General features: G+C 42.1%; 1 protein-coding gene across 1 annotated transcript in view; it reads left to right on the top strand.

The window, feature by feature from the left end:
- Nucleotides 1–1,511: 1,511 nt before the first annotated feature.
- Nucleotides 1,512–27,371, top strand: part of slc6a2 (solute carrier family 6 member 2) — a 50,374-nt gene continuing 24,514 nt past the window's right edge. Inside the window, exons 1-4 of the mRNA XM_080757190.1 lie at nt 1,512–1,653; nt 2,100–2,541; nt 6,197–6,328; nt 7,778–8,012. Of these exons, the coding sequence (XP_080613316.1) occupies nt 2,250–2,541; nt 6,197–6,328; nt 7,778–8,012 (659 nt within the window). The 5' untranslated portion in view covers nt 1,512–1,653; nt 2,100–2,249. The remainder of the gene's footprint in view (nt 1,654–2,099; nt 2,542–6,196; nt 6,329–7,777; nt 8,013–27,371) is intronic.

Raw genomic sequence — 27,371 nt, 5'->3', positions numbered from 1 at the left:
TGCGTCGGAGCAGACAACCAGGCCAGTGATTAATGAGAGAAAGGGAGATCCTGCGCATTGTCTTCACTTGTATGGCAGTTAGTTTATAAGCTGAGTTTTAACCTTCATCAGGTATCTGGTTACAACAAGCAACAGGTTATATAGTTATATGTGTGTGACATCATCATCATACCCGGACGTTATGCAGGAACGCCTGAGTGGCAAAAAACTTTCGGGCCTTGACAGCCCATACCTCCAAACAGAAAAGTCTGATTGCATTAAACAACGTTAAACTCACTTTCCCACTCACTTTGCCACTCAGTTTGCCACTCACTTTGTGCATGTGCATAGCTCTATAGAGGAAAGAATAAATAATAATGGGAACACCTCCTGTTTATTAAAACACAGTACCCATGGGTTTTGATCAATGCCTGCCTGGCTGTCCTGCTTTTTGGTCCTTGTTGCCACACCAGTATATGTGACAGTACAAATACTGTACCCTACCCACCATGTAAGTTTTTATTTCAAAACAAGGCAAATCGTCTTGTCATGTCATCTGACCATCCCTGGCATCCCATCATGACCAAGTTTTTTAATGGATTAATGTATTGTTGTAATGTAATGTAATGTTTTGGGGCAACCCGAGTGAGCATTTTTGCATTCAATGCAACAAGAATTGCATTGAAACTGTCCAGTTTAGGCTAACCGTAACCTATGGGTGTAGGCTATGGCCCATGGGTATATAGCCTATAGCATTGCAGGTAGGCCTATAGAGGAAACGAAACCTGCACCCAAATAACAGAATCCCGCCTTGTTTACCTGTTTCTTCGCCTTACCATCACGTCAATTATTCAATCTTCTCAAGCAAAAGTCCCAAACACAGCCCTCGAAGGATTCTATCAAAAGAGCACTGGAGAGCCTTAAAAGGGACACTCATTGACTTTAATGGGATGAACCCATCAGCCATATCTAATAGAAATCGTTGCCTTCAGCGAGAGCTGGCGCGGGATTCAATTACCCGTAGAACACAATGCTTTTACCGCTTCTTAGAAAACTCTGATTCAATCTATTAACCAGGAGAAGAAACAGATAAATAAAGTCAAAATTAAAACATTTTCAACCAAAAAAAGACAAAGTTTTCTTAAAGAAAAAAAAATGGCAAAATGCAAGTAGACATTTGATGTTTTGATTCCAAAAAAGAAAGAAAGAAAAAAATGGCACAAAGATGTGTCAATGTTTTCTTATTCTTAACGTCACCCCGTGCTGTTTTGTGTGTGGGCTATATATAGTCATCACTTTATGTTGGGTTTTCCAGTTTCCACTAACTAATCTGCGTTCGCTCGTAGCGGTGTAGCCTATAGTTTCACTCTTCAGGGCAGGGCACCCGCCGGCCGCCACCCCTGCACTGCACTGCAGGCGATCAGCTCGCACGGAGGGCATGCCCAACCCGGACTCGCGACTGCATGTAGCGGAAAGTGTTCAATAGGCCTAATTATACAATATCACGTGGAGGAGACAGGAGAGGAAACGGATCCGAATGCTCACATTTGATATGAGACTGAGAGAGCCGGAGAAGGCGAGTCTTAAAACTTCCTTCAGGATGGGCAGTCTCCCAGACGCATCTGGACGACAGCAGCGACGAGTCACGATGGAGAGGTGTCCCTAGCTTTACAAGTATGGACCTACAATATTTAATCACTTTTAGTAACGATGACATGCTGCTTAGCCTTTTTCCTTCTTACTATTGTCGTTGTCATTAATGCCTGTAGAAATAATGATTTTTGTTCGGGGCAGTTTTGGAGCGAGCAGCGCTCAGTGCGCGCTCCGACGCGATGAGGAGTCCGTTCTACTTTAGACTCCACACCTGCTGTTGGAGTGAATTACTATAGGAATAGGCCTAAAGGCGATTCTTCCATGTAGATTTTATACTTTTATTATTCTATTTTTAGACATGTCTTTGCACTTTGGGGAGGAATAATAACCCAAATCTCCCCATGAATAGCCTACTATAGCTTACCTTTTCTGTGCGTAATTCACGCTTGAGCGTATTTTCTGCCTGCAAGTGAAACGTATCATTCCACAGTCTATACAAACTTTCCGTGTGTCTCTCCCACTTCCAGCTCATGTATGCGGAGGTATCGACTGCAGTTCCCGGGGAGAACCGTCGCTCATGCGGCATCAGCAGCACCAATATCACCCACACCAACATCGCCAATTCCTCGTGGCCGTGAGAGCACGAACGGGCCGGGGCCACACCGGCTTCCGTAAACATGAACATCCAGGTCCTGCCAGAACATAAACTGTCGTCGGTGGCTCCGCTTATGCAGTGCAATGTGGAGAAAAAAGACGTGGAACTGATACTAGTGAAGGACCAGAATGGAGTCCAATACACCAGCTCCACCATCATTCCGAGCCAGCAGTCTGGTCCCCCCGACTGCCCCGACGGGGAGGATCGGGAAACCTGGGGCAAAAAGATTGACTTTCTGCTGTCGGTCATTGGCTTCGCGGTGGACTTGGCCAATGTGTGGAGATTCCCTTACCTGTGCTACAAAAACGGTGGAGGTGAGTGAAACGAGCGTGGGGTGTTGTAATACAAACAGAGCCCTTGTAGCTATATGTCACAATATGTGCAGGGTAGTAGGGTACTAGGGTACACATAATAGCCCAACCTATTATCTGAAGGTTCCCCTCAAGGTATCAGCAATGTTCTACTTTTAGATTAAAATGGTCCCATACTGTATGTGGCAAAACATCCGTATCGTTCTAATGCCATGGCAAGCTATTTTAGATATCACTGCACAGGCTCAGTTATTTTAATCCCATAAATAGCGTTAGATGTAGTGCATTTTTAAGTGCATTTTTTAAAAGAAGAAACCACTTTCACTAGAGGTTCATTGTCATTGCATTAAAATAAGCTATTGTGGAGAATATCACCTCATATAGGATAGCATGTTGTTTAGACAGTCACAGTTTTGATGTTTACCTGTTATCCTAGTTACTTTGTAGCACTAAAGTATTTTAATACGTGACCAGGTCCATTACCTTTCCATTGTTGAATAGGTTCAAACTCTAATCTTGCACTTTATAAGTTGTTCTGGACAAGTGTGAACTCCAATGTTTAAATTGATGTAGGCTAGAGAAGAAGTGACAATGAAAAGTCTCTAAATTCTCATATATCTCGCATGAGATACAACTGTGGCACAGCGTTATCCTAATCAAAGTTTAATTTAGGCTATACTTACCAGTTACTTTATTGATTGCAAAAAAAGAAGAAAGAGCTAAGAAAGCAAATTGACGAAAGAGCCATATTCTAATTCTCTGCATCTGAGTATGACAGTTCAACAAGAACAATGTGGGGTTTTAATGAGACTTCTGTTGCCTCAGGCATGCAGTTGTGACAAGTGTGAATGAGTGCCCTGGCTGGTAGGCTACCTGCTGTGCTGTGCTGTGTTTGCTGTGCTGTGTGTGCACGTCACTTCATGTGGTGAAAATAAACATTGTGAAAGGTCTGCTCTGTGGTGTCTGTACAACTGATGTGTGATCCGTTTGACCTTCACATAAATATGTATTCAGTAGGGGAGGGCCTACAGCTCATACTGTGGCATTGTTTCATTGTTAATTGTGGCATTAAAGGCATAGTATACTTTGCCCATAGTAGTGTGGTGGTGTTAATCTGCAGAAACACACTGCCCTCTCTCACTGTATGTTGGTGTTTTCACTGTTTGTTTTGGTAGTAGCTCCGTTTGGAACCTCTATATCTACGCTGCTACGCTTAATTTAGCTCCGAGCTGAGGTTCCGTGTCAGGATATCCCTGCACTGTTGCACAGGTCGAGCTGGGTCAAGCCCGTCTACAAACAGTGGCGAAACAGTATCAAACATAGCTCTAATGCGTTGTATTTAGAGCTATGTTACCGATGACTTCCGGGGCTCGCATGAATGCAGACTAGCCTCTCGTCTTTAGAGTAAATAAAAATAATGTTTTTGCTACTCACCAAAACAAAGGCAGGTTGTGTCATTAGAAAGCCTACTTTCCTTAGTGGAAGCACTCTGAGCCCCCCACCACACGTATAAACAGTACTTTTTGGCCAGAAAGGGATTTGTTTCCACCGGAGGAAAGATATTCTCTATGAGGGTTTTCTCTGGGCAGTATCGGTAGATGGCGCAGTGGAGTAACTCAAAGTATTTCTTTCCCGGGTGGAAACAAAGGGATTTTGGCCAAAAAGTACCGTTTATACGTGTGGTTGGGGGCTCAGAGTGCTTCCACTAAGGAAAGTAGGCTTTCTAATGACACAACCCGCCTTTGTTTTGGTGAGTAGCAAAATCGTTCTTTTTATTTAGTGGCGGCTGTGGCTCAGGAGGTAGAGCAGGTCGTCCAATGATCCCTGGGTCGGCGGTTGGAATTCCAGCTCCTCCTGTCCACATGTGTCTAAGTGTCCTTGGGCAAGACACTGAACCCCACATTGCCTCCAATGAGTTGGTCGGTGTAAGCTTGCCACCATTGGTGTGTGAATGTGGGAAGTGAGGACGCTGGCGTCGACTGTTAGTGTTTGCTGCTTCACCTCCAATGTATGAATGAATGAACCATTGTAAAGCGCTTTGAGCACTTGGAAAAGCGCTATAAAAATGGAATTCATTGTTTACTAAAGACGAGAGGCTGGTCTGCATTCATGCAAGCCCCGGTAGTCATCTGTAACATAGCTCTAAAGGCCGGCACTTAACATTTTTTGTCCGGCATCAATTCAAAGCGGTTGTTTGTCAGCCAGTACCATGTTTTTCCAATGCAATGCGACTACATTTTTATTTAAAGCTTGATTTAAGAAGTTGTTTGACGCCGGACTAAAAATGTTAAGTGCCGAACTTAAGTTTATCAACTGTATCTCGGTTCTGATACCTTTAGTTTTTGAAAAGAGTACTGTTTGATACTGTTTCGCCACTGTTTGTGGACGGGCTCGACCCAGCAAGACCCCATTTCGACCTGTGCAAGGATATCATGGGACAGAACCTCATCTCGGCGCTAAAGCGTAGCAGCGTTCCAAACAGAGCTATTTCGGTAGATGAGGATGTTTGGACTTCCAAAACAAACAGTTAAACACCACAATACAGCGACAGGGCAATGTAATTTTTGCAGGTAAACACCACTACAATTCTCCATTGGCTGATAACTGCTGGCATAGAGGCAAATGAGTTAGTTTTGACATTTTCATGTCAAGTACCCTCAAATGTATTTGACCACGTATAGCTCCATCTGAAATTATTTCGTTATTTTGTATTTTGCAACTTTTGGCATCTCTGCTATGGAAGTCGATATTCGACTGGTATGGTCTAACACAGTGGTTCCCAAACTGTGATGTGTGCACCCCTTGTGGTGGTATAAATATATTAAAATATGCCAATATATGGCAAGTATATGCAGAATATAGCCTATGCTGCATATATATGCCATATTCAGGTTCATATATGTGCATATAAAATAGATGTCTATATAGCTTATGCACTTTTTATTTCCATGTGGGGGGGTGCGCCAGCTAGGTCGGGAGCAGAGTGTAGAGTAGGAGAGTAGCGACACGCTTTGATCTCGCCGCAAAGCAGGTGCCCGTATGGGGTTGAACGAACCCTGACACCAGCGCTGCAAAAACAGTCAGATCTACAAGCTCTCAACGTGTTGCAAACGGTGCTGCAGAGACAGGTGCGACGTGGCACGGTGAGAGCTTGTGGATCTGCCTTTTTTTCGACTCGCGACCAAAATCCCGAATATATCGTCTATCTGCAATTTTGGGCCAGACGATGGGCGATAGGAAAATTTTGCTATATCGCCCAACCTTAGCGGACATCATTGGATGTGATCTCCCCCATCCAAGCCATGTGTCAGCAAAGCTTGGGAATCATTAAGGATCCAAGCAATCCCAACCACAGACAATAGACTGCAAAAAAGCTTCTTCTCCCAATTCCCCGTACAATCAGGTACATGAACGAACTGACCAGAGGCAAAGGAAACTCCATGAGTGAAATGCATAACCAATGGAGCCCCAGAATGCCAATGCTGTGGGGAACATTCAACAAAAATAAAGATCTTCATGCTCAAAGGGCGTCGCAACGCTGCACGTTTTGAGCTTGCAGATCAGAGATTTGGTGAAGACGACAAAAGAGTACAGTTGTAAACTCAAGTACGATGACAATGTTGCCAGGTTGGTGTTCAAACTGTATCTGTTGTTTCAGGTGCCTTTCTGATCCCCTATCTCCTATTCCTGTTTATCGCGGGGATGCCACTGTTCTACATGGAGCTGGCCCTGGGTCAGTACAACAGGCAGGGGGCGGCTACTGTCTGGAAAATATGCCCCATCTTTAAAGGCAAGTTACACACACACACACGCACACACACACACACACGCACACGCACACGCACACACACACACACACACACACACACACACACACACACACACACACACACATGCACAAACGCATGCACACACATACACATCTGGCTCTCTCACCTCTCAACCTATGCCGCTCACGTGCACTCTTTGAGGGTCTTGACCTTATGTTTTGCTCCACCTTTGTTCACCTATCCCTTCTGCTGGTAGCGACCAGTCTGTGTGTCATGTCTCTCCCGTGCTCGCTTCGCCTCTCCATGTTTCATGATCTTTATTTCTGCTTGTTCCTGAAACCTTTACCCTTCCTCTACTTTACCAAATGTCACACAGATATTAGTGACAGGACACAGGCATGCATGCACGCATGCACGCACGCATGCACACACACACACACGCACGCACGCACGCAGCCATTCTGTTGGAGACCTGTCATAGAAGATTTATGTTGTAAAACTCAGAATGTTTACATTTGCTCGTTCTCGGGATTGGACTACTTCTGAATCTGAGTCATATTTATGAATGCATGGTAAAACCTTCCGTGTTCAATTAACGGTGAGATTGTATATATTGTATTGTTTTTCAAGCGGTTAGATTGAAAATGGTTGAGTTGAATTGAACGATACGTATGAATCTGAGTCATATGTTTTGTTACTCAAGTAACACCCTCTGCATGAGAAGAGGGTGTGTCACTTGCCAAAAAAAAGAGAGCTTTAAAAATGGTTGAGATTATCTAACCATTGGTTCTCACCCTTGGGCCCACAGGATATTGCATATAGCTCTTCCCTGTGACCGCGCATCTAAAATATGAATGCATCTAAAGACTCTTAGCGAGTGATTAATCCGATCGACGTGACCACCTTCACCATTGTTGTTTTGGGCCGTCTTCTTCTACAGCCAAATAGAATGGTGGTGAACGGTGGCGGTTGCTGAACTATCGGTGCCCCCTGCTGGCCTGGAATGAGTTAAGTGGTCAGATGAGTGGCCCGAAATTCTCAAGTGGGCCCTGATCCAGAAAAGGTTGAGGACCACTGATCTAAACTAGTGGTTCTCAAAGTGGGTTCTTGAAGGGGTTCCAGAGGGTCCCTAGCAGAAATAATTAGGACCCAAATAGACCCTTATGTATCTGAAACTCAGAGAGAGTAAGAATGAATTTGTGTGCTCTCAGAGTTAAATTAACACTACAGTTTAGATTGGGGTCCCAGAGATCAAAATGGTATAAGATTTTGGTCCGTCCTCTGGCATATCAAATGCTGGGGGATCTTGAAGTTAAAATGGTTGTGAATAACTGTGAATAATCAAAATAGTCTCTGGCATAACTTTTACAGAGGCAGGTTCGCAGGCTAATATGTGTCAATTTGGGGAGGTCTTTGACATGAAAATGGTTGAGGACCCCTGATCTAAACCACGCTGTGGTCCTCCTCAGGTGTGGGATACACGGTGATCATCATCGCTCTGTACGTGGGCTTCTACTACAACGTGATCATCGCCTGGTCCCTCTATTACCTGTTCTCGTCCATGACCAGAGACCTGCCCTGGCTCCACTGTGGCAACCCCTGGAACAGCCCCAACTGCACCGACCCCAAGATCATCAACAGCTCCTTCCTGGGCAACGATTCCTACTCCAAGTACAAGATCACACCGGCAGCGGAGTACTATGAGTGAGTAGACCCCCCGCTATGTTGGGCTATTTGAATCTGAATCTGTGTCTTACGAATTAACCCCAAAATGACACGAAGCATCCCTCGCAGTCTCAATCATAATGATGTATGATGAGTCATATGGCAAATAGCCAATCCACTCCGTCGTACAACATTCGACAGGTGGCAGTAGATCAGGAGGTAGATGTGGCCGCTTGAGAATGGCAATGTTCCTGGTTCGATCCCCGGGTTAGCCTCGATGTGTCCTTGAGCAAGACACTGAACAACCATACACATGGTTACCTATGCCGTCAGTGTGTGAAGGTGTGTGTGTGTGAATGGGTGAATGTAATGCCCTTGTAAAGGGCTTTGGATAAAGGTGCTATTTATAATTAACCATTTATAATTCAGGCTTAACATCATATCGTTGCTGTCGGACAAAAACCTCTTATCGCCATATCTAATCCTTTTATGCTTTTCCGTAAATTAATTCCATACTTTTTTCCTAATAAAGTTGTTTTTCCTTTTGTTGTCCCCCCCCCCCCCCCCCCCCCCCCAAGTAAAGCGTCTTTGGGTACTTGAACGCCTGATAAATTTGAGATATTATTGTTGCCGCCAAACTGAAGGCATGGCCCAGACCTGTCCATCCATCCGTGTGTCCGACTGTGTGTGTGAACAGCTAATCTCCGGAACCATTGGCCCGTGAACAGATAATCTCTGGCACCATTGGCCCGATCGGTGTGAAACTGTGCACACACACTCCCTGGACGCCAGAGCAGAACCTCTGTCCTATACAGATTTTGTCCAAATGGTATTATCTCTATAGAGCGTCGCAGTCCCTCCCCCTTCCAGAACAACGAGTGGCCCAGGAAATGAATCTCAATGCATTTTCCTCATAGACTTTTCAGAAAGTATTTATTTAAAGACGTTTACGCCGCTGACAAAGCCAACTCTTGTCGTGACAAATCATGACAACAAACACAAATTTTCAGGCCAAACAAAGAATTAAAAAGTAGGAAAAAAAACGGCAGGTTTCAACACTTTCTTTGTTGTTTTTCTTCTTTGTAATTATTTGTTTGGTCCAAAATATTGTGTGTGTTGTCATGATTTGTCACGACAAGAGTTGGCTTCGTACGACGCTTAAAAGGTCTTTAAATAAATACTTTCTGAAAAGTCTATGAGGAAAATGCATTGAGATTAATTTCCTGGGCCACTCGTTGTTCTGAAAGGGGGAGGGACTGCGACGCTCTATAGTCATGTGATTACAGATTTTGTCCAAATGGTATTATCTCTATAGTCATGTGATCAAGATGGATCTGTCCGATTTTTCATATTCCATCCTGATCCCACCCGCACATTTCGAACATTGCTGGTCTACAATAACCTACCTGACCTGACCTACCTGACCTGAGGAGCACTTGTCCTAGTTACTATTATTATTATTACTTAATCATACTACAGTGTCACACAAAAGTAGCAAAAATATCCGATCTACAATTTCTTAAAGCGAGTGGCGTTGGTCAGACACAGTGTGTCTGAATCATCTGGGATTTGCCAGAGAAAAAAGTCAGGTACCTTTAATGTTTTTTTGATTGATTGATTGATTGATTCGTTTATCTCGGATACTGTTAAAAGACAAAGATTATATCTGTGTGGAGTTTGCATATTCTCCCTGTGTCCCCTAGGGACCCTCACAAAAAAACATGCAGTAATCCTGTTCTCTAAACTACCTCCCCCTGGCCAGCGGGTCGCCTGGGAAAGGAACTGGTCGGAATAACGTGTCCTTCAACGCGCTACGTCTGGCCGGGGAAACTCTCCCCTGTCAGGTGAAAAGAAGCAGCTTGGACTCATGAGCATGAGGTCAGTCCGCTGCCCCCCCAGGTTGGCAGAGGAAATGTAGCAGCCAGGATTACATTAGATAATTGACACTGGGAATTGTGGGATAAAAAAAAGAATCTATTGCACATTGTTATTTTCAATGAAATAACATTGCCTGCGTTGTTGTAACGGAAGCTTGTGGTTTATCTAAGGAGCTTTGTAGTTGGTTAATTCACATGTCTGTCACACGCATTTTGTTTTTGTCTTCGGGGTGGTTCTGAACCACTTTTCAATAGTCGTGCCCCAGACATTAGATATCAATCTAATGGGCTGGCTATGGCTACTACAAAACTGTAATGGAAATCTAACATAATTAGATGCCTATGTTTCTATGCCTTTATAAGCGTCATTCGCATACCGTAATAGCATTAATCTAAATCTATGCAAGCATTATTACATTATTATATACTGTTAATTTAGGGGAAAAAATAAGGAAAAAAAAATAAATGTACACGCACGTGCACGTGCACACGCACACACACACACACACACACACACACACACACACACACACACACAACCGGCATGGAATTGCGGGTGTGGCCATGCAGGCAGTGGTCAGGATTCACAGGATGTGAGACAGCTCTATTATGTAACCATTGCCAAATGGACCCCTCTGTGTTTAATTAACTACAATAAGTACGTGTGTTAAGTGTAATATTTTCGAAATAATTGTAATTCAGACAATAAATGTAAAAGTAATTTTCTGTCTTTCTATTTAAGTGAAATTACTATTAGGCTACAGATATCTAATCTTCATTGTACAATATTTTGATTCTCATCATTTAACATTCGCATTTAGATATTCTGTTCAATTCTTCTGTTCAGTTTGATTAAAAATAACATATATATTAGCCTACCATATTTTTGTCCTATTAAGGTACCGTAGGCCAGTGGTTCCCAAAGTGGGGCCCGGGGTCCTTGCTAAATGATAGTTTAGAACCAAATGGACCCTATGGGTCTGTAACTCTGAGAAATGGAACCATTTGTACACTCTCAGAGTTAAATTAACATTGATTTTACAATATAAATTGGGGTCTCAGAGGGGGTCTGTAGACTAATATGAATGTCAAACTGGGGGTCCTTGAAATGAAACAGGTTGAGAATCACTGGTCCCTGGAATATAATTTCTAATGGGGGTCTAATTAGTGTCAATTTGGGGGGCCTTGACATGAAAAGGTTTGGGAACCACTGCCGTAGGCTATAATAACCGCGCGTCACCACTAAACCAGGCTTTAGTTTCCCTGCACGAACAACAGAACAATGAGCTGCTTGAGCGTGTGTGAGAGCTTACAACTTTCTGAACGGGCACAGCCACGGGGGGTGTGTCCGTCGTCTCGGAGAGGATCCTCTCCCAATGGGTAGTCGTGGTCGTGGATGTCTGTCGACTTGGCTGGACGACACTGTAGTATTAAAATAAACATGGGATGGCGGCACTATATATACATTCACTTTGTATAATAGAGCTTCACTTGTGTGCAGGACAAAGCGGTAAGGTCTTTCTTTGTGGGGGGCTCTTTCTTTGTGAAAGAGGCAGGTTTTAAGGTCAAGTAAAAAAAAAAAGCACAACTGGAAGCCAGGGGCGATTTGAGGTTGACATGGAGGGAATTCCACAGGTCGGGTGCCAAAGAGTTGAGCAGTTTCTCTCTCTCTATTCTCTTTCTTCATGTCTATTTTTTCCATTCCATTTGTCGATGCCCTTTCGATTACTTTGTCACAAATTCTTCAACATCCACCCATGAACATTTTGAGCACTATAAAAAGGCATACAGTACAGACAGATGCAGTGTTTGAAGCACAGGGGGGGAAGAATCCCAGCATCCGTTTGCACTTCAAAGCAAGTCTCGCTAGACGACGCTATCCGTGTTGTAGTGATAAGGTGGTAAATGCTCCACTGTAGAGTGGTTCTCTAAGTCTGCTCATCTGACTCGTCATGTTTCAGTGCCGACTACTCGTACAGTGTGAACTAGATACTGTAATAGAGTGTCTTCTAGGTGAAAGAGCATGCCACTGATTGAGAACATAATTTCCACCTGTGCTGATTAGCAAGATCCCCTGCAGCCTGTTGTAGCCTCTGAGTGTGCTGTGTGTGTTCAGTTCTGGTTTGAGAGTCACCAAGTAAAGACCTGTGTTTGAATGCTCTCCAAGTGTGGTTATTTAGAGTCCCAGAATATTATTATTATTAATTATTCTCAATGTCAACTCTCAATTCATATACCAATTTATCAACTCCAAAGCAAAGCTAGCGAAAACAATGTTTTGTTTGGTGACGAGCTACCTTGCCAGATTATGTGAGTGAAACCAGGTCTATGAAAACAAGCCCAAAAGAAGAAAGAATCATGAAAGCAAGCCCAAATAAGCAACTAGAAATATGCCCAAACTAAAGCAACGGGCATCAGGGCAACCATGAATATTAAGCTATGTTACAGGAAAACTAGCCCAAACTCGTGTATAATAAGCAGAACTGGCAATACTGCAAACTGCGCTGCAGGCTGCTTTTTGCAATTTGCATGCAGAAAAAATAATGTTTCGTAGGGCGACTGGTTTTGTGCTGATGCAATGCATTTTCAACGGGAGTCACATGGTTTGACGAGACAAGCTTGCTCCCTGGCTTTCTTCTGCCCTCCTCCCCCCCATGGAACAAGGTTGTCCCGTCAAACCACGTGATGCATTGCGAGCCGTGCGACACACAGAAGAGACAGGAGACACCGAGGAGACAGCTGTCTCTCAGGTGTGAACGGCACCTTTGCAAGTTTGCACACTATTATGTGACTATGTTTTAGCCTATCGTCTGCTGATTCATGCTGCTTACTCTGCTCACTCTGAGCTCGCATTTGTAAGTCGCTCTGGTTGAGAGAGTGTGCTAAATGCCTAAGTTGTAAATTGTAATTGTCTCATCCTCGGCTCATGTGCGCAGTAGTGGGGCACAAACAAAGTATGCTGGCCATTATGTCACATGAGGCTAAGCATGCAGATGAAGGATCCTCTCTGCTGTGCATAGATTTCCCTCCTTTTTATTTTTTTATTTCTTCCCTCGTTGATCACAGACTTTCCCCACGCACGCACGCACGCACTCACTCACTCACTCACTCACACACTCATTCACACACACACACACACACACACACACACACACACACACACACACACACACACACGCACACACACACACACACACACACACACACACACACACACACACACACACACACACACACACACACACACACTCTCCCTCTGTCTCACTCACTCTCTCTCCCTCTCTCTCTGTTCTTAATGTTAAACCAGCCTGCACTGTTGTGCATTCATTTACAGTTACAGTACTAACAGTTACTGATATAGTACCAAACTGTCCTTTTAGTTCTGTTGCTCCTCAAATGTTATGGAAGTGCATGTGTGTCTTCCCAATGTGTTGTTGTATGGTTCTTCTGATGTTGAATTACACAGTTTATTCAGTATTTCTTTCTAATGAGGATTGTGATTAGGCTGTACTATAGCATTCTTCCAAAATAATGACATACTGGTATATTTTATTTCAGATTGTCCTGCCATCAGACAGCTAATTTCAATAGTTGCTAGCTGTTTCATATTAATATGGTTTACAAAACAGGATTTTACTACATTATGAGGATTGTAACTTTGTAGATCAGGAAGGAGGTGTATTGTAAATAACAGATTTACAAGTTCACAAAGTGACCTTGTGTTGTGTTGTGTGGCGCACAGCTATGTATAAATTAAGTGTTATGTTGTCGATGGGGAGTGTGAGGGGCTGAGGTGTTCTCTGTCACAATTGAGTTTGGTAGAGCGTGTAAGAAAAGGAAATTGAGTACATGTTCATTAATGAGACTCGGAGACTACCAGCGTGACTTCTTTTCCCCCAAACAATATTTCTATCATACATGATATAGCAATATACTCTTGAGTAGAAACAAGCACATAAACAAAACAAAACAAGAAGTGATCAGGTGATATTTATCAGGTGAATGAAGTGCGCGCGTTGTGTTCACCCCCTCCCCCCCAGTCTGATTATGATTTTAGTAATGTGTATGTTTGTGTGTCACAACCCTGCGTGTTTGCGTTCGTTTCCGATGTTCTGTGTGTGGTCCATTGACTGTATTTTGTTGTGGCTTTGCACTCGTGTCAAATTGCTGTATAGTGCACCCCCTGGATGCGCTGCCTGTATGTGTGAGAGAGGGAGGGGGGTGCGGGGTCGGCGAGGAGGAATATGACTGCACTCACTGAGAGAGAGAGCAGGTAGTAGTGGGAATTTCTGTCTGCACATGCATTCGCATCGCACTTGTTTGATGTGTTTATTTCGTTGTTTATTTTCCATATGACTTGTTGCGTGCTGTCGCTGACGTCAATGTGACTCTTCATGCCGTGCACGTTGATGCGTGTGGTTTATTTTTCACGTGCCTGGTTGCTGGCATCAATTTCCACATGGCTAGTATTATGTTGTGAGTCTTCATGCCATGCAGACGTTGTGTTTTTTTGGAAATAAGCAGACTTGGCAACCCTGGAGTCGACTAGGTTGTGAATGGTCGCGTACATTTAAGGGGCTGTTGTAGGTCAGGTTTCACCTGACAAAAATTGAAAGAGGAATGAGTGAATTACTTTTTACTACATACTACCTAACCATCTTGGAGTAGACAGAACAAAGTGGTCAGAGTACAGTTGTAACTCAAGTCTGTTTCACTAAGACTAGAGGGTTTAAGTCATTATAGGCTTTGCGTCAGTGCTAATTTAGACTAATACTATGACGAAACATTTTCGTCAACTACCTTTTTTACTGACGAAAACTAAATAAAAATGTAATAATAACTAATCTATGACTATATGATGACTTTAATAGAACTAAAATATATGACAAAAACAAAATTGTTTTATTCAAAATTGTATACTAAACCTAAATCAAAAATTGTTGTCAAAGAAGTTTCCTTCATCAAAAGACAAAAATGGTCAACCGGTATTGTCCATCGGCACTGGTACTTTAATGTGTGTCCTCTCTAATGTCCCAGGATTTGCTGCGCCCTCATTTCCTCTACAATCAGGCTTTTAATATACTTTAGAACAGAGTGAGGCGGGCCTGCTCAGGGCCACAGGCCAGGTGTTTTAACTCTTTTTTGTTTTTGTCAAATATGTTTTAAGAACAGGTTATGAAGTCTTATTCAATTTGCACAGTGTGAATTATTTTGTTTTAGGAAAAACAAAAGAAGGAAAAAATTAAGAAACAAAGAAAAAACTAGAAGAAGTGCCCCTCGGGGCACATGTCTCAACCAGGATTGATATTTAGATGAAATCAGAAGGACTAATATAAAAATTACCATAATGTTAAGCCCGAAGCCTGAAAAAGCCAGACTAAAGAAAACACCACTAAATGGTGGCAGGTCGGTGCCGTGGTTCACTGTGTGAGAGTGAGAACGGAGTTCAATGGGTCAACGAAATAAATGATTTATGTAACTCACGTTAGTTATGCTGTCAATGTTCCATTTCCATCATGGATTCCAGACAGTGGTGGTGACTGGTGAGTAAAGATGAATAGTGCAGCTGATCCCTTTACTTTCCTCTGAAGTGACACAGTTATTGTTATTGTCTCCGTTCGCAAAGTGCAATCATTCACCGTTGTACAACAGTCTCGAACAGAGCGACAATAGTATTATACCAACTGCCAACTTGGCTATAATGGCGTGTCTCGACAGCTTACAGATCTGTTATTTTGGGCACATATAACGAGGCGCGCCGACAGACGGCGGTTATAATACTAAGCATTTTGGAAATCAAATAGCCTGTAGCCTGCAGTGGACTGTATAACATTGCGTGGTCATCATACGCTTGGTTGTAAGTTATAGCTTGGGCTCTGTGGAGGGGCCTGGTCCACATCTGGTCCAAGTCGTGCTCTGTGAGGCCGGGTCCACGGTCACACTTCTGATGGGCTCCATGAAGAGGCCAGGTCCACGGTCACACTCGGCGGTCAATTGGGGGTTAATATTAGAGATCCACGGAACTGCGACGTGCGACGCAGCCAGCTGGATTTAACGAGATAGCTCATAGCTTATAAAACATTTAAGCTAACTGGTTAGAACCTCATTTGGTGCGCAAACCAGAGGCCAGCCAGTGGTAGCAAGTCTCAAGAACCACCGTTCACTTCTCTCTGCTGTGCTCTTCATAATAAATACATGTACATTACACAAATAACAGAATTGCTATCTTTATTATAATAACATTCTTAAAAAATCACGGAAAATCACAGAGCCTGGCGCCCGGCCAGACTAATTAGCATAATGTGGGGCCCGGCTTGGCCCAAAAACATCGGGTCGGGTCGGTACTGATCGGGCCAGGTCGGGTTCGGGCAGAGTTTGAGAACTCTAGTGTGCACACGTTTTGTGCATTCAAAGTTGTATGCAGATCGGTGCATGTAAAGACGTGACTTGGCCTGTTATTGTGCCACCATGAGGCTGATTTGAATTGCTTCCTCAGCCTAGTGGGAATATGCGTGCACAGTTTCAATGCACTCGGGCCCTGTGTTCATGATTTGCAGCATTTTGTACAAAATGGACCACTCCTGAAAACTTTGGAAGGCAATCTTAGCCAATCAGTGTAGAATCAGAGAATTCCAACAGATTTCACGGAAATTGCACACTGTGTTTGTGATTTGTGGCATTTTGTTTGAAACGGACCAATCATGCAAGCTTTGGAAGCCAATCTTAGTCAATCAGGATGGAATATGGGAAATGGTGCAGATCCGTGTTGGTCACATGACTATGGAGCTAGTGTATACCGAATTGCGTGATGTATGGATAAAATGTAATCTACAGAAATGTGTTTTGCCTAAATCACTCCTTGGGCTAAAAACAGCCATAGCCACTTGCCCAAATGTGCTCAAATGTGATGACCTCATCACATTTGTGATGACGGCTATGGCTGTTTTTAGCCCAAGGAGTGTTTTTTGTGCAAAACTAATGCTTGGAATGGATTTAGTATATATAGATTTGACTGACAATCTCTGTAAATCTAATAATATCTCCGATATTGATATTATCCAAATGTATTATTTAGTTAAAACAATAATGAATGTTACCAACATTGTTTAATTGGCGGCTGGTTTTAAAAGGAAAGCCCTGTATGATGATATTGAAATAAATTCACTGCAACTGGCAATGGGCAGTAGGCTATTAGTTTTGGACATACTGTAAAGGTTCCACCCGACAGCAGCAAAGTGCTTCAACACTTTTCGTCTCAAAGTTGAAGAGTTCCCCTTTCATTATTATTATTTATAAACATTAATTAAAATAAATTAATATAATAATAATGTTACAATATATATATATCTATATATTATTATTATTATTAATATTATTTTATTAGTATTACTATAATATATATAATTATATATATATATATATATATATATATATATTATATATATATAATTAACATTTTTATTTAAACATTAACACAATAAATTAGCATAGCACTGACTTTTTTCTAAACTAGCCTGACAAATCATCTGTCAGGAGACCACAAGGGGAGGGAAATGCAATTTCCCATAGAAAGGAGGTGTCATTCACTGCCGATGTTTTCCCCATTTCTCCTGTGTACATAATAGTGTGTTGTATTTGTTGATGTTGTTCATCTTTCAGTCAATTGGGACAACTCCCGTCACAAGTTGACGATGTCATGTGTGGTCCAGCTCTATGGAATGTATGGAATGCATGTACTAATACAAAGTATTTAAAATATTGTTCTGATGCTCATATTAACCTTAGGAAGTATTAAATGGTTTTGCGTTAGTACATGCATTCACATTCAGCACAAATAGGCGTGTTATGAGCTTGTATATTTGATATGTTTGAATGGCGAACCAATGTGCTACATATATAGCTACCATCTGAAATGACACAGATGCCTTCCTGATTTTAATGGGTTAAATGGCTAAAAGACGTTGTAGCTGTGCCTTTGTCCTTCCCTAAACAGAGGTTATAACACGTCCGTTCACCTTCTTTCATCCTCTGTCCTAATTGGGCGCCTCAGGATAGACCCAGCCAATAGATGTGGTCCCTGCAGGCCTGGTCCCTAACCAATTCAATTCAATTGTATTAAAGTGTCAAATCACAAGACATGTTCTCAAGACACTTTACATGTTGAGCAAAGGCCCGATAGAGATCCTGAGCAAGCAATGTTGCGTCACAGTGGTAACGAAAAACTCTATTTTAATCTGCACTATATCTAATAAAGGCCATCAGAACATGTATTCAAAATATTTTTTGTAGATGTACATTAGACTTGATTTATCATTGTCAAGTAACATTTACTTGCACGGACACTGACCAAGTGTTCTCCAATATCAGTCTGGATTTGAGGCATTGCTCCTCCCACAATCAAATTGTTTTATGTGAAGTACAGCTGTGGCAAGACACGTGTGCAGCTTTTGGCTGTTAAAACATAAAGGGCTAGGAACTAGGCGGCTGAAACCCTGAGTGGAATAGTAAGAGAGTGGCGATACGCTTTGATCTCGCCTCAAAGTGGGTGCCTATGGGGCGGGCGAAAGTTACTATTCCACTCGGCTGAAACCTTAGCTGGCTCATTTTAACTGATGGTCCACTTAACCTGAGACCACGCTACCATTTTGCACTTTTTGGCCAGAAAGGACGGGAAAAATCTTTCCTATGAGGTTTTTTTCTTGGTAGAGGGCGCAGTGGAGTAACTAAAAGTATTTATTTTCTGATGGAAAAACGATCCCTTTATGGCCAAAAACTGCAAAAAGTACCTATTATACGTGTGGTGGGGGCTCAGAGTGCGTCCACTAAGGAAAGTAGGCTTTCTAATTACACAACCCGTCTTTGTATAAACATTCTTTATATTCCCGCTACAGAAGAGAGGCTGGTCTGCATTTCATGCGAGAGCTAGACGCCATAGATCGGTTCCATAGCGTTAATGCAGGGTAGAATTAGCGCTATGGACCAGAGCAACTTATTGTTATTGGGTGCTTCCGTGATTATAGTGGGTAATGTGTTCCATATTGTAATGGCCCTAAACAAAGATCTGCAAACCATTTGTTCTGGGTTTTTCTTTGACCATGTACGTGACCACTAGTAGCCTGCCTGGTAGCATGATGACGATCTATCACATAATGTATATGTGAATACAGACAAACTGGTTGTTTACTATGACAAATATTCCTAAAGAAACTCACTAAATTGCATGCCAACCTCTCCTCTACTCTAAGCCATGAGAGACGTACTGGCATGCAATCCAATCTCTCTGTACTCTGCCTCACACCCACTGGACAGTGCAGTGCATGCCTTGCAGCTTTATTCTAAGCTATTTGAAGCTTAGACAGATATTTTGTGTCTGTGCCTTGACAGCACATCCAAACAGATTGCATTAAACAACGTTAAACAATGTTAAACTCACTTTGCCTCTCACTTTGCCACTCGATTTGCCTTGACTGCATTTGACTGCATTTGTCTTTTGGCTTGCAGCGACCCCACATTGTTTCATCAGGAACAATATTTCTAGTTTAAATATCTTGTCGGAAGTTTCAATGCCACAAATTGTAAGATTATAGACCGGAATCCTTAGCTGAGCATTTGCCGAACGTCCATCCGTTTTGCAAAATGTCCAACTATTTTTGCAGAATGTTCATCCATTTTGTGTTGTGAGAATGAGCTTGTAGATCTGATATTGTCTACAAAGGTTTTCCCCAGAATACGGATGCTGGAGTTTAAGTGGTTAACTGTGCCCTCTGGGCAGCTTACAGAGTGATTGATTTTTGCCTTTTATTTATTGATTTCCTGTCAAATGATAAGCAGCCACAGCCGTTTGGGCTGGTATTTTAAAATGCTGTGCTTGTTTTGATGTGTCCCAGTGTGTGTATACACAGTGACATCCGCCTCGACCTCATAATACAGAACTAATGCACCTGACCCCATTTAAGTCTTGAGCTCATTTAATTTCATCTCTAAAGTTAGAGTGATCTCCTCATTATTGCTAATGATATCTATGAATTTAAATATATGACCTCAATCAAATTGCTACTGTTTTCACAACACCATCTTTGTTCCTGCACAGTAAACTCCTAACTTTTAATTCGTCCATTTAAATCAACACTCTTATTTCATTTTTCACTTTTGCCTTTTGCCTCGAATTAAAAATAAAAATGAATGATTTACACCAAGCCGTTGGCCTTAAAAAAGCTATTAGGCTGATGGCTCAGTGAAGTCCCAAGGTCCCTTTGCTCTGTGAGAACACTTTGACTTCCATTTAAAAGGACAAAAAAATATACAAATTGAGCCCAGCAGTTTGGAACAAGATGGGCACTAATGCATGTTTTCTGCTGTCATGCTATAATTTATTAATTTGCCATTCATTGTTGTTTAAACCTTAAAGTCGCTCCAGTGAATAGCGTCACTGACTGGCTCTGGGTGTGAATTTAACACAATGCAGATCATATGAGAATCTAGCTGACAGTGAAAGTCAAGGAGGCTATTTGAAGACAGCAAAAAGAACATTAAACAGCACCGTGCCAAATTCCAGACCTGGAACCAAAGCTTTATGTGTTTTCTCTCTGGTGAGAATTTGATCTCCTGGCCAGCGTCTATCAGGCGGCTAGATTCAAAAGCTGTTGGCTTCCTGGATAGATCTGCAGTGTGAATCATCTAAACTAAATATCTGTTTTGGTCAAAAACACACTTACTCAAATTAACTCAAACATGTGGCTATTTAATATGATGCCAAACATCATGATAGATCTCATCGGGTGGGCAAGTAAACTCATGTGGGGGCCAGCTGTTGACTATCATAGCTGTCCGCAACGTTTTGTTATTTTGTTGAACGCACTTGGGACTACTACACAACTGAATTGTCTCATGAAACATTTTGACCACAAGAGTAAACTAGTTACAAAATTAAGTGTTGCAACTCTCAGTGTAAATCTTTTTGATTGATTGAATACCTTATTAGCATGATTATTAACAGCACATGAAGTGCATTCAAAGGTAATGCTGGAAGGATCAGTTCACAGAGAAGATTGTGTGCATATCTCAATGCCTATATTTAGGCCAGGTGCTGAATGTCAGGCATAAAGGCAAACATCAAGGAAGAGAAAGAACATCCGCACACTAGTTTCTAGAGCTCCATGAGACTTACTTCATTTAGAGGCAACAAATTGCAACGTTTTGACCTAGGTCTTCATCAGGCAAATATCAGATATTTGCCTGATGAAGACCTAGTAGGTCGAAATCTGAACATTTCTGTAGAGAGGTTAACGTTGTAAATGGGAAAAGTACGTAAAACAGGTTGAAGTTCCGCCATGACAGACCAGCGCCATGTTAACAATGGCTAAATCGTCTCGTCAACTTTCCGAGGGCGAGTGAACGATTGCGTTCAAGATGTCCTTCTGATGGATTTTTATTGGCTGTCAATATTCATCTAACAACTCGCTCTGAAAGTGATCCAAAGGATCGTACGCATTTTCTTTACCACAGGCTAAAACCGGTGTGACGTTTGTGGGCGTTCCTATCTATCTTCGTGTGTATGTATTCTCCTATCAAGATGTTCAAAGAGTTAAACTATGTATTTTGAAGACAGGAATTATTTTAGGTTAGTTTTGGTAGGGAGTCGAGAACAGTCATGTCTTTTGGTAGGTCATTCCACATAGCCAACAACCAAATGAATAATGAATATATGCTATGACGTTGATCATTGATTTAAAATATTATAACAGTCAATAACTCACATTGACTGAATCTCTAGTGTAATCTTTCTGGCATTCATTTGCAGCAAACACAGCAATTAAATCCATAATTGAAGCAACGTTCTTCTCGATAGAGAGCAATGCGCATCCTCATACACTTTCAAACTGGCATTTCTCTTTTCTTATGAGTCTTTCTTTTGTTAGTTTTTGCTCTCTCAACTCGTACTTGTCTCAATCTCTGCTATTGCTTGGTATAGTCTTAGATCCGGCTTGCGTCTCACATGAGCAGCATAGGGATTGATGCTTCCTACTTCCAGATTGGGTAACATCCTAACCACAATTTTATTATACCAGTGTCAGTTATGTGAATTATGTCAATTATGAGGTCGACGTGTGCTGACATTTTGCACTGACTTTCTTTTTTGTGTTTTTCTTGTGACAAAGCTTATTCTGATTCTAATGGAAATACGTGCACGACAAACAACCTAACAATAACAAAAACAAACAAACAAACAAACAACCTAACGACAATGAAAACACGTGCAATGAAGCAATGGTAATGAAGATAAAGAACAGATACTCAGTGAGCTTGTTCCAGATGTGCCCTGGCTTTAGCCTCAGTTGACGACAGCTCCAAACATATTGTGCGGCCAAAAAGGTTTATTGGTCTACCTTTGTTGAGCTGATGATGGGTTCAAATTATTTATATTTCTTTCTTTATTTATATTATAGGAATAGAATGATGCTCTGATTCCTTAATATTTGTCACAATGCAACAGGAAGTGCAGCTCTGTCTCCACCTCCCCTTGGGAGCAGAGTGAACACACTGCAGTCTATCTTCTTTAGGCCTGCTTCCATCTGCCTGCATAGTGCATATTTGTTTGTTTGTTTGTTTGTTTCTTTCTTTGTTTCTTTCTTTCTTTCTTTCTTTCCAATGAATTCCTCCCCATTCTGTGTGTTGTCACTGCTGTTGTATCCTACTGGCTCCACTGCTAGTGAGGAGCACCCAAAAGGAGGACGACCCCCCAGTCAACGAAGTGTAGGGTTTAAGTGGTTAAGGCTTGATAGTATAGGTTGGGTGATTGGTTTTATGGTGTCTCTTTAACTTTTTCCTGTAATGACAACTTTAAAAAAAGCCATTTATATACCGGTATATAAATAAATATACATTTTACATAATCATTAAAAAAAATTAAAGAAATACAATCTCCCCTCTCCCCATGGGGCTCTGAGAATGGCCCAAATTGTGGATCCTGTGTTAACTCCCAAGCCTTTTTTTTTGGGTCTATCATTCACTATTTGACAGGGGTTATAAATCAAATACATGAATGCATGGCTATAATAAAAACACTGTAATCCTTAAACCAAAGAGCTCTTTGGTCGTGGTGCTTAACAATTAGTGGTGTTCAGTTTTGGTTACATACAATATACATGCTGTGCATTTAATGTAAGCATTACTAAACACTTTAATGAGAACACATGGTTTCCATAGATGCTGTATCCTGAAGCAGCAGTATTTTCCTTAATGTCAGGACTTGATGAATGACCTTCATTAAACAGTTCTACTTACATGAACAGGGACTAAGAAGATTGCTACGCTTGCACTTCAATCTCATACACAATTTAACACATTTGTTGAATTACTTTAAAGGAGAAGGAATACTTTAATCAGGACAAACCCCGATTTTCACATGCCTCAGTCAAATTCACGGTGTTCGGGTTTGTGCTGTGCTGTGCTGTGCGGTGCTGAAGAGATTAAAATAAAACAAAAGGCCAGCTTTGACAGGAGAGAAACTCTTCCATTAATCCCATGAACATTCCAGTCAAAGCACAGACCATTCTAGACTCTTGAGACAAAAGCATTCGAAACCTTTTTGTATATATTTTTGGTTTTAACACATGACACATTATTTCCTACTCGACGTCAATGTCGAACTGCAGGAGAGTGTGCCAAGGCCTGGAGTAAACCGATACCAACTGACTAGCAAAACTGGGTGTATTAGCATCATCATAACCAGCTCACCGGGAGCAGATAAGACTGACTCTGTTTAGAGTAACTGGGCCAGAGGGATCTGGATTGATGTAAAAAGGGGAGCTTTTCCTGGCACCATGCATGCTATCAGATAAGCCATGAGACCGTGGGGTTTGGACATCAGCTGTGGATGCATTTCTATTACAGATTTATCTAATCTTGTGTTTTTATTCAAATCTGTTCCATAGTCGGTTCCATAGTCCATTTCTGTATGTTAATCTTGTTCCCCTTTTTGTCTACTGAAACATCTTGTTCTCGTCCTCTTGCCCCGTCTTATAATGTTGTGTACCGTGCAGAACAGCCGTGTGCTGGTACAGGATGTTCTCATAGCGTGCCTCCCCACTGTCACCATGTCACATTCTTATTCATTTATTGTCTTTGTCCACTTTACACTTCATGAATTAACAAATAATAAATTCCTTACCCGAAAATAGCTTTTGGATAAAGACCTCACCGTTTCCACAATCCCTCATGGGGACAGTATATCTAGACAAAGCTCCCGATGTCATTGCTGTGTAAGCAACCTTCGGTATCAGCTCCAGATGCATGTTTCTGAACATAGTGGCTCACAATCGGAGTCCAAGAAAATCATCTGCAAGTTTAACACCAACACGAATTTGGATGGACAAACCAAAGCTCATTTACAGTAAAGGTCCCATCACTCCGTCGCAGGACTGCATGATTTACTTTGCAGTTGCACCACAATCACTCAGTTTGACAGTTTCTGCATGGAGAATTCAAACATTATTATGAAGATGTACCTTTCCAAGAATGAATTCCAATATACTAAATGTGCAACAGAATTGTGCTGTTGTCAATTATTGTGTTTATTTTGTCCTAATTGTTTTCTAAATTTATATTTTTTGTCCCACGATTTTGTAACCCATTTTTCACCCCTGTGTCAATCATCCTGTGATGTGATCCTGGGCTCTACACACCCTCCGCCAACCTAGGGAGAGCAACGGACTTAACTCATGCTTCCTTCATGCTTGAGTGTCCAAGTTGCTCCTTTACACCTGACAGGGGGGAGTTTCCCTGGTTGGACGTAGCGCGTGGAAGGAACACGTTATTCCAACCAGTTCCTTTCCCCTCCATCAGGCGTCCCGGCTGTGTGTGTGTGTGTGTGTGTGTGTGTGTGTGTGTGTGTGTGTGTGTGAGTGAGGGACAGAGATAGAGACAGAGAGACAAAGATCCTTGTAGGAATCTTGTTCTTTGTTTGACTTGTATACGTTGGTGGCCATTTTATCACCGGGTCAGTTTAGAGTTAGGGCTTAGATCTCACAACATAGACATTTCTCTCCATTCGAAGGGTAGGAACCTCCAGACCAGAGAGTCAGATAAATCAAGATGGTTTCATTTGTCAAGATGTACAAGCTAGCAATGAAATGTTGTCAGGGAATTGTCCCGCAAATTGTGCTACAATCTAACATAACATAGAGACAGCATAACATAGATAATGAGCTCACAGCGAGAATATTTAGAGAAATGAGACACGAGACGAGACACCATTATTTATAGTGTGTGACACGCTTCCACACTGACTGCATGGGGACGTACAGTATGCTGCTGAATGAAGTGTTGAGAGGTTACTGTGTTTATCCTCGATTCACTACTGTATCGAGCCTGACGGAGACAAACCAGTGTGTGTGTGTGTGTGTGTGTGTGTGTGTGTGTGTGTGTGTGTGTGTGTGTGTGTGTGTGTGTGTGTGTGTGTGTGTGTGTGTGTGTGTGTGTGTGTGTGTGTGTGAGACAGAGACAGAGACAGAGACAGAGACAGAGACAGAGACAGAGATAGAGATAGAGACAGAGAGACAAAGAGAGAAATTTCACAGTTACCTCAGGCATGATTCAACTCAAAGCTCTCGCTGTCATGCATCTTTCATCAAGGTTAATAGCCCAGCATGCCAAATTACGTCATGATAACGTAATGATGACGTCCTCCAGTGACTCCGGTGACGTTCAGGACTAGGCCAGATCACAGCCCATATGGGGATTATCTTTACGTCATTTCCAGGACGTCTTCACCAGATTAAATAATATATCTTATTCTGGGCCAGATCTGACTAGTTATGATATGACTTAAGTTGATCTGGCCTCGATCAGACTCTCTCTGATTCATCCACGGACGTCCGTCTTAGTGGGGAAAATTTATGTTGGTTGAAATCAGGTGATATTCTGGGCCAGATCTGACTAGTCTTGGTTTGACTTGATCTGGCCCCAATCGAGACGTCACTGATTCGTCCAGGTCCTGACCGTGCTTGCTGGGAGGTTATAAAGTTCCATGTACTGTATAAAAGTACAGTACTTTCCATTGGTGTTGCTTTTTAACTATAAAGGTGCCAGAGTTTGATTGTTCCAAACAGCATTGTTCTGTGGTGTGATGGTGATAACAGTGAGGTGTTTTGGAAAGAGGCTTGAAATGCTGTTTGTCCTGGCCACTGTCCCTCTGCAATCAGGCAGGCATGTTGTCGCTGTTGGCTGGAAACCTCATGTTGAGTGAGTACGGATGAGGACCCAAATGCAGGCGATAGCAGGCAGAGCAATTCAACTCAGGATCTTCCATGAATGGGCAAAAGGCATCTCAGAAAACATAATAGAGGAACTCACACAATAGGGAACTACGAACCAACAAGAACACAATGCAAACACAGGGCTTAAATAGACACAGAATAACAGGGCACAGGTGAATTTACACGTGGTATTTACACGTTTACTTACAAAAAATATTACTACTTGTTCCACCACTGCTCTTCATGATGAAGCAGAGCATTAATTTGCAAAAAAGAAAATGTTTAAACAATGGAGAATGGAGATACAAGGTTTCTGACAGCAACGAAGTTCTACACACGTGGAGACCCCGTCGTCAGTGTGGGTGGATTTGTTGAGTCTCCCCCTGGCTGCAGTGTAACCTGGGTGGGCCCTAACCCAGACAATAACAATCCTGTCTGGGATGTAGCACCTAAGAATATAACAAAGGAAAAAGAAACCTTTTTTGGACGGTAATAAAAAGGACTCTGATACCCTACACCGCATGACAATATTATTGGTGGACAGCATTAATACGGTTGTGCTCCAAACTGTCCATCATAAGCCCCATGCAAGCATTTTGTTCTTGAACATAGTTGTGCCCTCATCATGAGGTACTGCTTATGTGTGTATGCATGTGTATGTACAGTACAAGATGTGTCTCTGTGCATGCATGCGTGTGTGTGTGTGTGTGTGTGTGTGTGTGTGTGTGTGTGTGTGTGTGTGTGTGTGTGTGTGTGTGTGTGTGTGTGTGTGTGTGTGTGTGTGTGTGTGTGTGTGTGTGTGTGTGTGTGTGTGTGTGTGTGTGTGTGTGCGTGTGTGTGTGTGTGTTAATAATACACACAATACATCACAATTAATACATTTCCTTGTTCTCACTATAGTGAAATGGTTGTTTTATGGTTAGGTTTAAAGGTTGGTGTTTGAGTTACAGTACGCCTAGTTTATACTTCGGTGTCTTGCAACGATTCAACGAAAGTAGCCATCAGCTGTTTTCTAATTGTTCCAAAAGTGACTGCAAAAGATTGCTGCTATTTTGCCTAGTTATACCCTGTATCTTGTATGTAGCCACACAATGTGACAAAATATAATGACATGAATGAAATTACCGTTCTGAAATGTGTGTGTGTGTGTGTGTGTGTGTGTGTGTGTGTGTGTGTGTGTGTGTGTGTGTGTGTGTGTGTGTGTGTGTGTGTGTGTTTGTGTGTGTGTGTGTGTGTGTGCGTGTGTGCGTGCGTGCGTGCGTGCG

This window comes from Protomyctophum bolini (assembly GCF_963924005.1).
Source record: "Protomyctophum bolini genome assembly, chromosome: 1".
NCBI lineage: Eukaryota > Metazoa > Chordata > Actinopteri > Myctophiformes > Myctophidae > Protomyctophum > Protomyctophum bolini.
This window is presented reverse-complemented; position numbering and strand designations above follow the sequence as displayed.